The 16,083-nt window shown below is 31.4% G+C and overlaps 1 protein-coding gene across 5 annotated transcripts in view; it reads right to left on the bottom strand.

The window, feature by feature from the left end:
• LOC143239228 (uncharacterized) overlaps nt 1-10,528 on the bottom strand; it is a 58,589-nt gene extending 48,061 nt beyond the window's left edge. For 3 of the 5 annotated variants that reach the window (XM_076480129.1, XM_076480128.1, XM_076480126.1), the window contains exons 1-3: nt 10,315-10,528; nt 5,969-6,051; nt 5,325-5,433 (exon numbers count right to left, since the gene is read on the bottom strand). In XM_076480129.1, the coding sequence (XP_076336244.1) occupies nt 5,325-5,433; nt 5,969-6,051; nt 10,315-10,389 (267 nt within the window). In that variant the 5' untranslated portion in view covers nt 10,390-10,528. Of the gene's footprint in view, nt 1-5,314; nt 5,434-5,968; nt 6,052-8,284; nt 8,322-10,314 lie in introns of those variants that run through there. The other 2 variants (XM_076480130.1, XM_076480131.1) reach the window with 2 other exon arrangements.
• Nucleotides 10,529-16,083: the final 5,555 nt, after the last annotated feature.

The raw sequence follows: 16,083 nt of genomic DNA, 5'->3' as shown, positions 1-16,083 counted from the left end.
TTCACACATTTGATGTGAACCAGGCAATAGCAGCAATAAAGCTAGAAGTTGAATAACCAAAACACCATCATCAGAACAAGTGGGTAAGCCTTATGTGGAAATCCTCTCTTCTACTGTTGATAAATAATACTTTGTGGTTAAATTCCCATAAACTAAAAAGAATGAAAGCAACAAAATTAAGCTATGCCTTAGTAACATCTATAACAGGAGTGACCAACTCACAGCTCCTTAAAAAAACATTTCACTATGCACTTAAAGTAAAATGTTGGCTTGAAAAGTATACTAAAATCTATGAAAACACAGAGTTAAGTTTTAGTTCATGTTCCATTTTACATAAAATAAGAGCATTTTGATAAAAGCAACAGTATTTATATTTTATTTATAAAATAATAGCATTTGCCTTGTCTGGAACCACTGAGGTGGTGCTACTGAGAGCTTCAGTTTCCTCTCAAACTTTGCCAAAGTAACTTGTGTTCCTCTGTAGCAAAAGATAGTTTAGATAAACAAATTTCTTCCAAATCAGACAACTGAAAGTAAATGAAAGAGAAAATATATTAAAGAAAATCAAGGCTTTCAAAATAACTGGAAAAATAAGTACTTTTCTTCCATTGAATGAAATGGTTAGGCAAAGCATCTCCTTTGACAAACTTGTATATATAAGTTTAAATCTTCAAACTTGCAACATTATTTTGCTTAAAGGTATGCACATATAGATCAGGAATTTCCACAAGCTTCACACCTCCAAATGTTAAAAGTAGATTTTCAAGAAACAAACAGATGTACAAGCCCAAACTTTTACCAGTTTTACTAACTCCTACCAGATTGCAATAATAGCCTCACAAGAAGTGGCCTGGAATATAACTAGAGTGGATAAGCCCTAGGCTGAAAGAAAGTTTTTTAAGATGTGCCTGACTGATGTTGTTTTAGTTCTTTCTCCAGAAAACAAGGATCTCCACAAGAACAAAACATCTGGTTTGCAACTGTCACACCACTCAATCAAACCCAGAATTTCTGACATAAACAGTGACATTGAATCACAACTGCACTCACAATTTCAGCAGTGTGAATTCCTGAGGATTCCTTTGGATGAGTCATGTGATTTAGAGATGAGCCTCAATTATCAACATTTACAAGAACAGTGTCTGATGACTTCTACATAAGAGGAGTTCCTTGATATCTCAATGAAGGAAAGAATTTGTTGACTAGATATTAAAGAGACTCTTATGTCAGTAATTATACAAAACAATTTGTCTTTACAACAGCTTGCTACAATTGTAATGAATGGAGCTTCATCCATGTGCATAGCTGTCGATGGATTGATATGGATTTGTAAATCTGGAAAGCACTTTCCAGAATTTTGGATATTTCATTCTATTATTCATCATGAATAACTGGTATCTAAAACAACCAATTCAGTCACATCATGAAACTTGTCTTAGACATTATGAACTTCATCACACAAATGCACTGAATGATAGATAATTTCTAAACTTGATGAAAAAAGTTGACAAGGATGCTTCCCTGAGTGACTTACCACTTCACTGCACAGTTGGATGGCTCTTGAGAAGCAAAGCAGTAATTGTTGTTTTTGAGCTTCCAGTGAAATTGTTTTGGAACAAATGCACAGAACATACTTCAAACTCAAAAATCCAGATTGAGTTTTAGATTCAGCTTTGCCAGCACACATTATATCCCATTTGGATAAACTCAATTTAGAATTGTAAGGTAAATTCAAGTTGACGTCTGATCTAGTGCAAAGTATATGTGCTGTCAAAAACAAGTTGAAGCTACTTCAGATACAAATAATAGAGCAAGAAATAATATACTTTCCTTCAACGACACAACCTGAAGCCAGGTCTACTGAATATTCAGTACTAAATATGATACAGATCACAGTTAAATATACAAGTTTGACTAATTACCTTCAGACCAGTTTTGAACACAGGCTACAGGATTTGCAGCAGAAAAAACCTCAAATCAGATATTTTGCCAAATCCTTTTAGTGCTGTAGCAGAAAGTCTAAAGCTGACTTTAGTTACTGACGATGTCAAGTCTCAAGTGGAGATGATAAAACTTTTGGAAGATGACAAACTGAAAGCTGTTCACAAGGCTGAGGGAATATGAGAAATACTGCCCAGAAACGTTTGTCAATGTTTGCTTTGACCTATCTTTGCAAATTAGTTTTTCTTAATGCTCAGATATGTGAAACAGGTGATCCATTTTGACAGACAGTCAAGAGAGAACTATTACAAATTAGCACAACAAAACATAAAGCAAATTTAAAAGGAATTGTCGATAGTATAGACAGTCAGAAATCCTATTAAACAAAAAGCGAGATGGTTATAAATTATTTTATTAATGTTACTATTATTATTATCACTTTTAATTCCATGCACGTGTGTCTCTGCAGTAATATGCTTTGCACAGTTCTGGCTCCCTCCCTGCAGTGGATTGGTCACCCTTGATCTATAACATATACGTGCAATTCCTGCTAAACAAGACATTAAACAGGGGGTTGTGAGAAAATCAAAAATCAGTAATTCAGAGCAAACAAGTGAAGACTGAAAATCTATTTAAATATTTCTTTCTAATATTAATAGATTAAAACTTCTATTAAAATTTGACTTACCTATGCTTTGAGTCTAAGTTTATTGATAAACTTTATTAACAATATAGTGTAATTTAACCATAAATTTTATTAACAATATAGTGTAATTAACTATAAACTTTATTAACAATATAGTGTAATAAAAATAAGCTTAATTAACAATATAGTGTAATTAAACATAAACTTTACTAACAGTATGGTGTAATTAAATATAAACTTTATTAACAATATAGTGTAATTGAATATATACTTCACTAATAATATAGTATAATTAAATATAAACTTCATTAATAAAATAGTGTAATTAAATTGTGAATGTAACTCTCTTTAAAATGTTTTAGCTCAAATTTTTTTTCTTATATAAAAGAAAAAAACATTTTTAAACTGTACTCTACATACCAGGTATGTAGACATGAAATGCAAAACTGATGAGGCTTGGCAGCACAAATGCACATAAAATCTGCACAATGCCAAACTTGCCTACAGGGAGTAATCCTTATTTTTAACTTTTCTTTATTCTGTCTGCATTTGCAATAAGCACTGTGTTAATCTTTATTTTTAAACTTTTTGTTATGTCTACTTTATGTTTGTGCAGTTTTTAATGTTGAATGATGGGAGAAATATTTCACTATTATTTAAAATTAGTATTATATATATTGCTGAGTTCAAAATGTAAAGCTATGGTATATTAATGAAATGTTTAAAATATTTATCTCAATATTTATCAGATACAGTGAAAAATAATCAACTGAACTTGAACCTAAATACAATGTCACCAATAACTATGACGTTAAAATAACACTGGATTATGAGCAAGCTTATTGTCTGCAATGTTCCAGATGGACTTAAGTTTATTCTCATACTACAGTATTTCATGTGTATAAGAAAATGTTAACAAAAACAATTTGTTTGATTCTAAAAACCATTATGTTTTATTTCAGCTAACAGAAAAATTTTCTCAAAGTTAAATTACAAAATGACAGCATTTACATGTAATACAATTTTTGTAAAAGCAATTTAGAACTTTTATCAATGAAATGTTTGAAACTGGGGTTAGTACTACAGCTAAATAAATATGGTTTGAGAAAACTAAAAACTTTGAAAACATTTTACAGAATATCTGTGCAGCCAACTAACCAATGGCCAAAAATAACACTAAGTTTATGGCCTTATCAAAATGAAATACTATAAGAGTAATGCAAACTTAAGAATGATAATTCTATTTCAATGTCACATAGGACTGTGTGTGATGTACTGGTATGGTGCTGAAATACTCAAAAGAATATGATTTATTCAGAATATATAACAAATTAAGATCTCCAGGAAGGTCATCCAGTCTACAATACAGTCAGTAAACAATATATGTATGGATGGCCAAGGGCATAATACAAATATGCTAAAATATCAACAATTACAGAATTTTATTTTAAAAGATGACTGACACTCATTTTCATTTTTTTTCTTTCCAAGAATCTCAAGAATGAGGCAAGATGATAATGTTACAGTAACAAACCAACCTACCAAATGTTCATCTTTCATCCCTAAAGAAGACAAACCAATGTTCTGTTGAAACATGTATGTATTAACATATTTCATTATGCTTATAAATCATTGTGTCTTATATGTATACACAAGTCTTCTAGTGTAATTATCATATTAATAAAATACATTAACTTTCCTTTAGAGGTAAAAAAGGTAACAAAATAAGTAATGAAAACATTTTGTAAATGTGAAATGATGTAAGAATGGTAGTGCCAAAGAATATAAACAATATAGGTATAATACAGCTATTAACAGATCAATCCTACATGACTTTCAATATTCAAATTTAATGTTACACTATAAACTGTATGCTTGAGTTTAATATCACTGCAGTTGGAAGTTATATAATCCTATATTCCTAGATGTTGGTATGCATTTTGTTTATCATAATACCATGGTCACGTTAGAGCAGGCATCAAGGTAGTGTATCTAAGAGCCTAGAAATTACAAACAAGGAAAACCAAGGTGAGTAAAATTTTAAAGGCTCTTGCTATGAGATCAGTCAAATTGACCAACCTTGTAACTGTTTTGTATTCATGCATTTTTACAGTAGCACAAGATTTGTGGGTTTTATGTTAGAAACATCATTGCTGTCATGGGATGATGGAATATTATTATCATTTGAGAATTCCTTACTGTTAAAAATGAAAGAAAAATATATATAAACATCTTTTTATTTTTCACTTAGTTAAAAGAGAATCATAATGAAAATAGTGAATCTAGGTATTTGAAGAGTAAATAAAAAGAATCTTCAAATTTTATAGTCACATTGCATTTTTTAAATTTTTCATAAAGAACCCGACTGTTGAAAAACGTTTAGTTTGCTGTAAATTGCTTCATGTTCAAGTTGCTAAAATAGCAACCACACAACCTAAATGATGATTGTGGTACCATTAACACTAATACTTTATGAGAATGTCACAAGTCCCCATAAAACACAGGAATTCAGCCAATCATTAGTTAGTATGATAATAGGTTAGTGACACAGTAATAAAACTGGCTTATACCAGCTTTCCTTCAATACACATCAAATGTTTAAGATAAAATTAAGGTTAAAGAATTATAGTAATCTCTCTATAAACACATATTATCTTCATATTTCATGCAGGGTTTTTTGAAAGAAACAGGACACTTTTCCACTTGTTTAAAACACAAATGACTTACTAGTTCTCACCTGCAGACCAAAAACACTGTTGGAATCAGGCATACGGTAAAACACAGCACTTGTACCTCGAGATTGAGCTCTCAATGCTGCATTCAAGAAAACCAATGACTCCGAGCCACTGAAATGAGATGAACAAAAAATATTAAACTACAACATCATACTTTGGGCTAAGATAGTATCTAATTTGTAGCACATACAAAACATATTAGTCCTCAAAGAAGTTATGACAAAGTATAGTAATTTCTTACTATAGTAGTTTTACTAGTTTCTGTGTTGCATATTCAATAAGGTATTCGTTCTTAAGCACAAAGCTGTAAAATGGGCTATGTCTTCTATGTTAATCAATAAAATTTAATCCTAAAGTTTATCATTAAAAGCTCTTAATTCTGAAACAACAATTAAGCATTAAAAAAATTACCACAATGATTTCATATTCCTATTGACCTCTGGTAGTACCTGAAAACTTTAATGCAAATATTGTATCACATTATCTTGATATACTTGTTGAAAATTTAGGATCTTTGAACTGAATACAAAAAATAACACTACAAGATATTGTTCTACTAAAACTTGTAATGCTGAGTACATAAACATATAAAACCTAGAGATAAAGAAAACTGAAAAGTCTGTGAAAAAAAAAAGGCTATGTTTACCTCACATCCTTTACTCCAGTAGCTTGGATTTCATCCAGTATATCAGTATGACTCATTGGGGTTTGAGGATACATTTCAAGAACCTAAAGATCAATCACATCATGGGTTTGTAAGTCATATAAATACAAAATTACCCATGATTAAAAATTACATTTTAATAATAAAATTAATAATAACAATTACAAATAACAAACCTTTATACAACAGCATTTCTCATAATTTTTCAACAGACTAGCTTAGCCTACATTCTCTCTCTCTCACACACACACATGATACACCAAGTTCAAATACTTAACAACATATACTTAATTTACAAAAAGGTACAAATTAATGTAGATAAAATAGTATGATTTCTCAGTAAGTGTATGTATGTGTCATTTTTTTTGGGGATTCCAGTTTAGACAACAATTCTGTGGTGTTTTAACTAGATCTTGGTAATTTAACTCTATTACTCAATTAAGTACAAGCATCAGTTACACTAGTTAGTGTCATCTTAAATGATGATGAGATGAAATTATTATGAAATCAATCATCTCGAAAATAATTAATCAAAACTAATATTTATGATTATTCAAACTATCCAAGTTATTAAAATATTTTCATTTCAGTTCCTCACTATTATCTGAAATCAATTCATGATTGTTCAGTTCAAATGATTATTATCTTGGCTCGTAAAAATAATGAGTTTAGTAGTTCCAATTATTCCAAGTTCTATCTTACAGCTAGGTAATTAGTTGCATTTGCTAATTAATTAATACAGTGTTCCTCAAACTATGGCACTCATGTATGAAAAACAAAAAGGTGGTAGTGAGTGTTGTTAGCCAGTTGTCTTTCCTCTTGTCACCAGTTCAAGGAGGAAAAACAGAAGTTGGCAGAAGGTTCTGATAAGCAGTTTTTTCCCCTCAAGACAACAATTCAAAATTAGTTACAGATGGACTTAGAGGCTTTTTTAAAGAAAAGACAGGGCAAACAAGTCTGGTGGGCAATGAAAATCAAACCTATAACCCTAAAATCATAAGCCTTCCCTACTCCCAAATTACCAAAGCTAAACAAACATGAAGTAAAAATGCAAATTATAAGGATGAAATTGAGCAAAGCACAAATAACCCATTATGCATCTTTGTGCTTTACAACAACAACAACAAAAAAATAATAACAATAATCATATTACCTGTATAGATGGAATAAATGTAGATTGTAAAGTAATCACAAACCCGAAATTTATCTTTGTAATAATTGAATTAATAATAATTTTAATGAATCAACTTAAGTGTAATTAATACCAGTAATAACCAGAAACATTAGTTTTGTTTAATAAACTGAAGCAAATTTTATTTATTTACCCTATCCACCCAAACGGTGAGGGTGGGTGTTGCAACCAGGTCCATTGTGTGTGTGCGTTTCTGCACATGTATCTTGCAAAATAATAGACCAATGTAAAGGAAAATTTTACACAAGATAGAAAGTTAGCATGGGAAAGTCCTCTCCAAATTTTGTCCAGGTCCAGTTCACTTTGAAGCATTTTTTTATAAAGAAAAGATAGGACCATTTCCACAGTTTGGGGTTCATAACTCTGTCAAGTGTGACTGGATTTGTACAAAATTTCATGGATACATTACAATTGAAACTCATCACACAACAATAAATAGTCTGGATCATTAGTCATTCTGAACATGAGAAAGATGTTCTGAGTTTTCAAAAGTGAAATTTGACATTATCCAATATATAAATGCACAAAATATTGAAAAATGGTAGCAGTGTGATGATATGCAATGTCTCTGGTTGCTCTTATTGTCTATGTGAAACTAATCAATGTAATCGTTGCTCATACATAATTGATTAAATCACCAAGTTCTATCTAAGAATAATCATTTAACGTAGTTGATAAATACGTGTTATGATTCATTATCAAATTTTGCAGATCACCCACCTCTAGTTTTAACTATGATTTTTGTTTGAAAATACAATTGTTTTCAAAGATTCAAAACTAATACGTTATGATTCCTCAAAATCAATATAATACTGCAGTAAAAAAATTGATGTCTATGTCAAGTTTAACAACAAAACATCTACACTGACAGGAACCAATCAATCAGAAGATTTTTATGCTAAATTTATTAAACTTTTGCCAAAAACTGATTAATATGAATTATCTTTATAAGAAACTAGTTTGTAAAACATTTCTCTGGTTTTCTAACAAAGACAATTAAAGATATGTCAAAATATAATATTTTGTAATCACAAAAATAAATTATGTTTTTCAATTTATAAAGGCACTTAATGTTTAAGACATAAACCTTCTTGAAAATTTCTTACATTTCTCTTCTCCACAGATATTATAACATCAGAGTTTCTAGGAAGAAGTTTAATCAATGAATAGGCTTAAAATACATGAACTTGAAAAGTAATAGTAATTACTGTGATTACTAACTGGAGATATGTATATATAGTTGTTAATAAACTACAAACTAATATATATATAAATTATTTAAACAATTTTTACACAACTCAGTAAAATTATAAAACCTTCTTTAAATAGAAAAACTGGCACTTTACATTACAATCTTTTATTTGTAAGTTTGATGATCATATATCCATAAACCAATACATGTTTAAATTATTTTAGTTCTATAAACCATGGAATTTGCCTAAGTCAACTTAAAACACGTTATATTGTACTTTACTATTATTTAATATTATCTTCAAATTAAAATCAACTTCATATTCCTCTCATTAGAGGGCAGCACATATAAATCCTTTATAACTTATCTTCATGTCCTACACAATTTACAAGGATAAAAAAGCATAATCTATCAGATATTTATCACAAATGTTTGTTTAGAAGTTATAATACATAAAACAAATATTGAGCATGCTAAAAATACCTCTTTAAAGTGGTTCAAAAACTTCAGTTATGCTACACCTCAGAACAAAACTTTTCATCAAGTCATTTAATTTTTATTTAATAGGTTCCAAGACTTGTATCCCAATTTTATAGTAATAATAATATCAATAACAAAAAACAACTACACACACAATTGTTTTTAAAATGCATCAAAATAACTGAACTCACTTTTTATTACAACACTGAATAAATTGTGTAAAACATATTCACAAAATAAAAAGACACTTTGAGGTCCAATGTAACATAGCATTTTAAGATATAACCTTTGCAGGTTGAACTAATTTGTAGATGCAATTCATATATTGTATAATTCATGATCCTTTGATTACTGTTAACTATAAAAATATGACTTACTTGTTAATTTATTGAGGCCACAACTATTTTTAAATTGAAAAATATACGTGATTTATTAAATACACATAAAAGTTTATAAATCATTTTCACTTAATTAGGTAAAATATTGATCTATTAAATCCTCTAACAGTGATTTGATAATTGATATATTAATTAGGCTTGTAGTTTCTCAGTACTTATTTTTAAATTATTAGAAGTGATAAACTTTTGAATTTAAATTTTAATTTACAAAATCGTTTATAGTGTTACTTATACTAATAATAAAATTAGTTTTGTTTGAATCCGTTTAACTCGTATATAAACATTGTTTTGTTTATGTGTATTTAGGAAATCACGTGTTACGTTAGGGCAAATAGAGAAGAGTGCATTTGAGAAGCTATCAATTATTTGACGTCATAAGATTGAACATTCAATAATTCAACCAATGTCGTTAGGCCTAACAAAACTGACCAGTTTTTGGCGTTAAATCAAATGACAAGTTCTATAGTATAAACAGCAGCAAATTAAAAACAGCTTTCTGAGTTTCATGACTTTGTAGAAGGAACTATAACAATTTAAGATAAGGTTTAAATTTCAGAAATTTCTGGAGAATAGTTTACAACTACTGATGTCAATAGTATTATTATTACTATTTACACCTCTTATCAAAATATTTAATTTACAAAATGTTTTAAGTTATATACATTCGCAATGAATCGGTATTATATTTCTAATTTCCAGAATTTCTCGCAGACATTAGCATTAGTTAATAGTGCTGTTAGTGTTGCTATCATGTAACCGGATAACTGATTAACTAACATTAGTAGAATGCATCACACGTTTCAAATTGAAGTGTTCGATAAGAAATCATCTGTCAAATCCTGTGATTCAGCGTGAATCAATGAATAATGATTACGTAAAGGCTAAAGAAAAAAATGCCATAACTCAAAGACAATTGTCGGTGATTTTCTGGGCTTGAAGTACTAATAAAAAATTAAATTAAGCAATTTCATGATTTCAAAATAACATTAATAATAACAGGAAGTTCAATCACCGGTTAGCAAATAGTCACTAGAAGTATAACTAAAATTTAGAAAGCCGGACTCACAAGTTCAGCTGCCTCACTCCAAGTTTTCACATTCTTTTTCTTTGCCTCTTTATCTTTAGTAAATTCTTGTTGCATCCTTTCTCATTTAAGAAAAGTATAAACCAGAAGAGCTAGCTTCCAGTATACAAACAATTTCTTCCGAAAAATAATCGTATGCTAATTTTTTCCGTTTCACAAAACAACAGAACACACCATTTTTCATATATCAAACACGATGTCACGTGATCAATGGTTTTCACGTTACCTAGTGGTAATAGTTGTACACTGGTTGGACCAACGTCAAATATACAAAAAATTGAAAATACTGGATTTCAAAATTAATTATTTAAAAATACGTCAATAAATTTAGATTTTAAAGGACATTTCTAACATAATTATTTGTACAATTAGGTATTTTGATAAATATTTTGAAAAAAATAAAGTTTTACGAATTTCAGTGCTTCGACCTCATCAAAGTAGACACTTCATTCCAAAACCTAAAAAGAAATCCGAAAAATACCTAGACCAAAATTACGAAATAAATCAAAAACAATACCACCTGTTTCACAATTTTTAATTACCTTTTACCATCTGTTTTCGTCAAATCGCAATAAACCTGAATTACAAATATCCAAATAAAATTTGTTGCACTAGTCATGTCTTTATCAGCTAAAGTGATAAAATAATGATTCATATGAATATAATATATAAGTCTTAAAATATTTCAAAGTTATTTTCAGATTAATTTGAGGACTCGGACACGTCCTTTCAAAAAGAATCTAAATGACTTGGGTATTTCCAGTTCAAACGCTTCCCCGTAAGGTAGTCAGTAACGCCCGCTAATTGAAGATTTAGATAATACCATACTACGAAACACATTGATCTTTCAAACAAAAGCCTGGATCCTCTAGATGAATGTTGGCACAAATAGAAATACAAGTGCACAAATGTTTATCTAAATAAATAACAAAATAACATAGTTTTTTAAAATGCCAAATTTCCAATGAGGCACGTTGAACTTTCAGAGCAGGATAAAGACTTTGCTTAAAAGGTCTTATCATAATGGAATGTACGCCCTATACCTATATCTTATAATTTTAATATCTTGTGTAGCCTGGCGTGAAATTCAAAACAAACTTCAATAAATTTCGTTTAGAAAACAAAACAACAGAAAAACATGTTGTTCCACCTTTGAGATGTTTGACATTTATACCATAATAACAACCAATCAAATTAATTACCTAACAAAGATGATCACATACTCAGACTTAAGCCACTGATAATACTCAGGACAAGGTTATAAGAAGAAATGTTTTGTGATTTTCTTTACAAGATAAAAACAAGTTAGTAGTTAACATCTAGGTTGTTTATTTGTTGTTTTGCTCATTATAGCTCAAAGCAAAACACCAGACTGTCTGAGCTCTACCCACCAGGGGTAAATGAAAATTAAAAAATACACATACTTCTTTATTTGTTTGTTTTTGAATTTCGCGCAAAGCTACACGAGGGCTATCTGCGCTAGCCGTCCCTAATTTAGCAGTGTAAGACTAGAGGGAAGGCAGCTAGTCGTCACCACCAATTGCCAACTCTTGGTATCTAGTATACACCCTTGTGCAAATTAACTGAAACAAATGGTCATTTTACAATATTTTCAGCATGGCGGCCGGTGTAGGCTCGCTGGATCTGCTGATTTCCTTTAATAGTCATTTTTTTTACACAGACGGCGTCATTAGCTGTGTTTTGCAGCACGGTCGATCTATTTTTGGAATATATGAAGAAATTTTGAGGAATATTACGCCACTCGAAATTGTGTTAGAAGGGCAAGGAGACCAGTCAAAAAACAACTTCTTACCAAATCAACGAAGAAAAAACGGTATCAATGGGATCTGAAATACACGAACTGGACGCAAAAACAATGGAGGAAGGTGTGATTCGGTGACGAGACTCATTTCTTCGTACATGGTCATAGAAGTCTGCATGTTCGCAGATCTCCAGGTGAGAAACTTCGAGAATCTCACATCAATCAGTTCGTAAATCATCTTTGAAGAAGATGTTTTGGGGCTTTTTCAGCTACTATGGCGTCGGAGGCTCACATATCGTAGAAGGTATGATGCGAGGACCACAGTACATCGAAGTTTTGCAGAGAAGAGTTGTTCCAGAATTGAAAAAGAGATTTCCAGATGAATCTGGCATTTTTCAGCAAGATCTGGCTCCGTGCCACACATTGAAACTTGTGAAGAATTTTATGACTACAACGCAAAGAAAGGTGCTGGACTGGCCTGGAAACTCTCCAGACTTAAATCCTATTGAAAATCTTTGGGCGATTTGTAAAGAAAGACTTCGAGGAAAAGACTGTACTACGAAAGATAAGCTAATTAAGGCCATATTTGAAGTGTGGTACCGCGATCCAAAAATTTGTAAAGATTGCAGTCAACTCGTGGACTCCATGCCAAAGTGGATTAATGATCTTCTGAAAAATAAAGGCGGTCATATCATGTATTAATTTGTGAGAAAGTTTTGGATTCTCAGAAATAAAACGCAAAAAAATAATAAATCGTTTCAATTAATTTGCACAACGGTGTAAATTAACCTTTTAACTGAACAATAAAAATAAAAACAATAAAAAACTGGATTTTTCATTTATGGATTTTACAAAAATTTTATAAAAACAAAGGATTTCAAAGCTAGAAAAGCAAGTTAAACTCCTAAAAGTTTTAAACAGTTAAAGCTAGGCTTGCACATGAAATGCAATTTACATACACTGCTGGCCAAAATCTTAAGGCCAATGAACATAAAGAAAAAATATGCATTTTGCGTTGTTAGACTCAATCACTTATTTGAGTAGAGCTTCGAAAGATGAAAATAGGAAAAGGAAAAATAAAAATAAACTTTTTTAGCATTTAATAGGGAAAATATGAACACTATGAAATTAACCTAAATACTAGCCTGGTCAAAAGTTTAAGACCATAATGAAACAAAGCATTAATCGTTAAACACGTAAAGAAATTTAGTCCTTTGTGTTCAAGCATTAGCGTTGTCAACATCGCCCACTGACATCTTCTGTGTTACGTTGAGTAAAAACATGGCAAAGGCTAAAAAGTTGACAGAGTTTGAACGTGGCAGAATTTTCGAGCTGCAAAAGCAAATTCTCTTTCAAAGTGCCGTCGCTGGTGAAATTTGGCGTAGTAAAACTGCTGTTGCAAATTTCTAGAAAGACCCTAAGGGATACGGAACGAAAATTTCAAGTGGTCGGCCCAAAACATTTCGCCGGCGTTGAGCAGGAGAATTCAATGGGTTGTTCGAAGACACCAGCCGATCGTTGAACCAGATTAAGGCCCTTACGGATGCAGAATCCAGCTCAAAAACAATAAGACGGCATCTACGAGAGAAAGGCTTTAAAAACCATAATCGCCTTTAAAGGCCACGCTTCCTTCCACACCACGAAACAGCTTGGTTAAACTTTGTTGAGAAGCACCAAACATGGGACGTAGAAAGTGGACGAAGGTTTTGTTCTCTGATGAGAAAAATTTAACCTGGATGGTTCAGATAGCTTCCAAAGTTACTGGTACGATAAGGATATCCGACCGGAGACATTTTCTACACGACACAGTGGAGGAGGTTCCATTATGATCTGGGGTGCTTTCTCCTTTCATGGAACAATGGAGCTTCAGGTTATACAGGGGCGTCAAACAGTAGCTGGCTACATTGGCATGTTGCAGAGAGCATCTTTATTGACTGAAGGCCCTCGCTTGTGTGGAAATGATCGAATCTTTCAGCAAGACAATGCTGCAATCTGCAATGCCCACAGAGCAAAGGACATTTTCATGGTGAATAACGTGATTCTTTTGGATCATCCAGCGTGTTAGCCTGAACTGAACCCCATTGAAAATGTTTGAATATGGATGGCAAGGGAAGTCTATAGAAATAGGCATAAATTGCAAATAGTGCAGGATGTTCATGAAGCCATCTTCGCCACTTGGAATAACATTCCAGCCAGCCTTCTGCAAACGCTTATATCGATCATGCCAAAGCGAATGTTTGCAGTTACTCGCAATAACGGCCGTGCAACTCACTATTGAGATCTCTTGTTGGGCATTTCCTACCCTGTTTAGGACTTCTTTTTGTTGTGGTCTTAAACTTTTGACCAGCTAGTTTTTAGCCTAATTTCAACGTGTTCACGTTTTCCCTATTAAATGCTTAAAAGTTTTTTTTATTTTTATTTTCCCTTTTGTTAATTTCATCTTTCGAAGCTCTACTCAAATAAGTGGTTGAGTCTCACAATGCAAAACGCATATTTTTCTTTATGTTCATTGGCCTTAAGATTTTGGACAGCAGTGTACATACGATTTGTTTTTATCAAGAGTCAAGCTATAGCGCGTAGTTGCCTTATTTGATTTGCTGAGAGGAAAGTTAACTTTTTATTTCTGGACATCATGTACTGCAACAAGTTGGTTAATATCCAATTAGTGAACCTTCATCTTGCATTCTCTCAAACCAACAAAACTTAGACTGTTATTTGAGCGACTTTTTGTGCCCAAGCTAAAAACTATGAAAAACACAAATAGTTCTGAAAATTTTGTATCTTACAAAAGGGTTAGCAGACATATAATATAATCCTGTATCATACGACTCAGTGTAAACCCAGTAATCAGTAAGTCTCCATCATTATGATTAAAAACAAAAAAGCTGAAAAATAAAAAAACTGCATACAAAATAGTCACCAGTGTGAAAATGGTAATAATTTAAATGTATTAATCTGACAATATTTTTTAAACATAACTTTCAGTTTAAGCCCTTCGCCAAGTGATGTTTACACAACTAATAACGAAAATACATTAATTATTAAATAAAATTAAAAACAATATAAATTACAAATAAAAATGAATATACCAATATCGTCTATTAATAGAGAATAAAATAATTGTTAAAGAAGTTAATATTACATTTAAGTAAAATAGTGCGTGTATGTTTGTGTGTGCTTTCATATAGCAAAGCCATCCCCGGCTACCTGCTGAGTCTACCGAGGAAAATCGAACCCCTGATTTTAACGTTGTGAATCCGTAAACTTACCGCTGTATTAGCGAGGGTCTAAGCAAAATGGAGAAAGATTATTAAAATAAAGGTGAAACTCTCTTCTTCGTATTTGCACAGACAGCGACGAATAGGTAAAAGTCTGAGAACAACAATTTTGAGATGTGATAAATCATGTTTGTCATTGCAAAAGCATTTTGTGACTGGAAGAACAAGATTTCTGGTTATTAAATATCTTCTATGTTCATGAAACTTGTCGCCTGTTTTATGATGTTTCACCAATATATATATATATATATATATATGCAGTAGGTTACAAAAAACGCACATGATACAGTAAGTGACTGGTTCAGATATTTGAAAATTCTTCTCGATCTAGACGTCATCTTCAATGATGACTTTGTAACATCTCTAACTAAATTAAGGCAGTTTCCTAAGACAAAAAAATCAAAATAACTTTACGCTTGTGACCGATAAATGCCCTCTTGTTGACTGTTTTATTTCGATTTGCCATAAAGCAATTAGACAAAGTGACTTTTTACTTCAACCAACATATATAAAGTACATTCTGTTTTGTCCATCATAAAATCAAGTAGTGATACAGAGACCAGTTCCACTGAATTTCCAACTCTACATGGTCGAAACTAAACAGTAGCCTAATACTGCTTTCTACCTAACCATAATCGACGGCAAACGTTTAGCAAGTCTACAGACCCAAATATCTGCATTATAAACTTGTCCAAGAAAGAAACATTCGCT

The sequence above is a fragment of the Tachypleus tridentatus genome, chromosome 13 (assembly GCF_004210375.1).
Source record: "Tachypleus tridentatus isolate NWPU-2018 chromosome 13, ASM421037v1, whole genome shotgun sequence".
NCBI lineage: Eukaryota > Metazoa > Arthropoda > Merostomata > Xiphosura > Limulidae > Tachypleus > Tachypleus tridentatus.
This window is presented reverse-complemented; position numbering and strand designations above follow the sequence as displayed.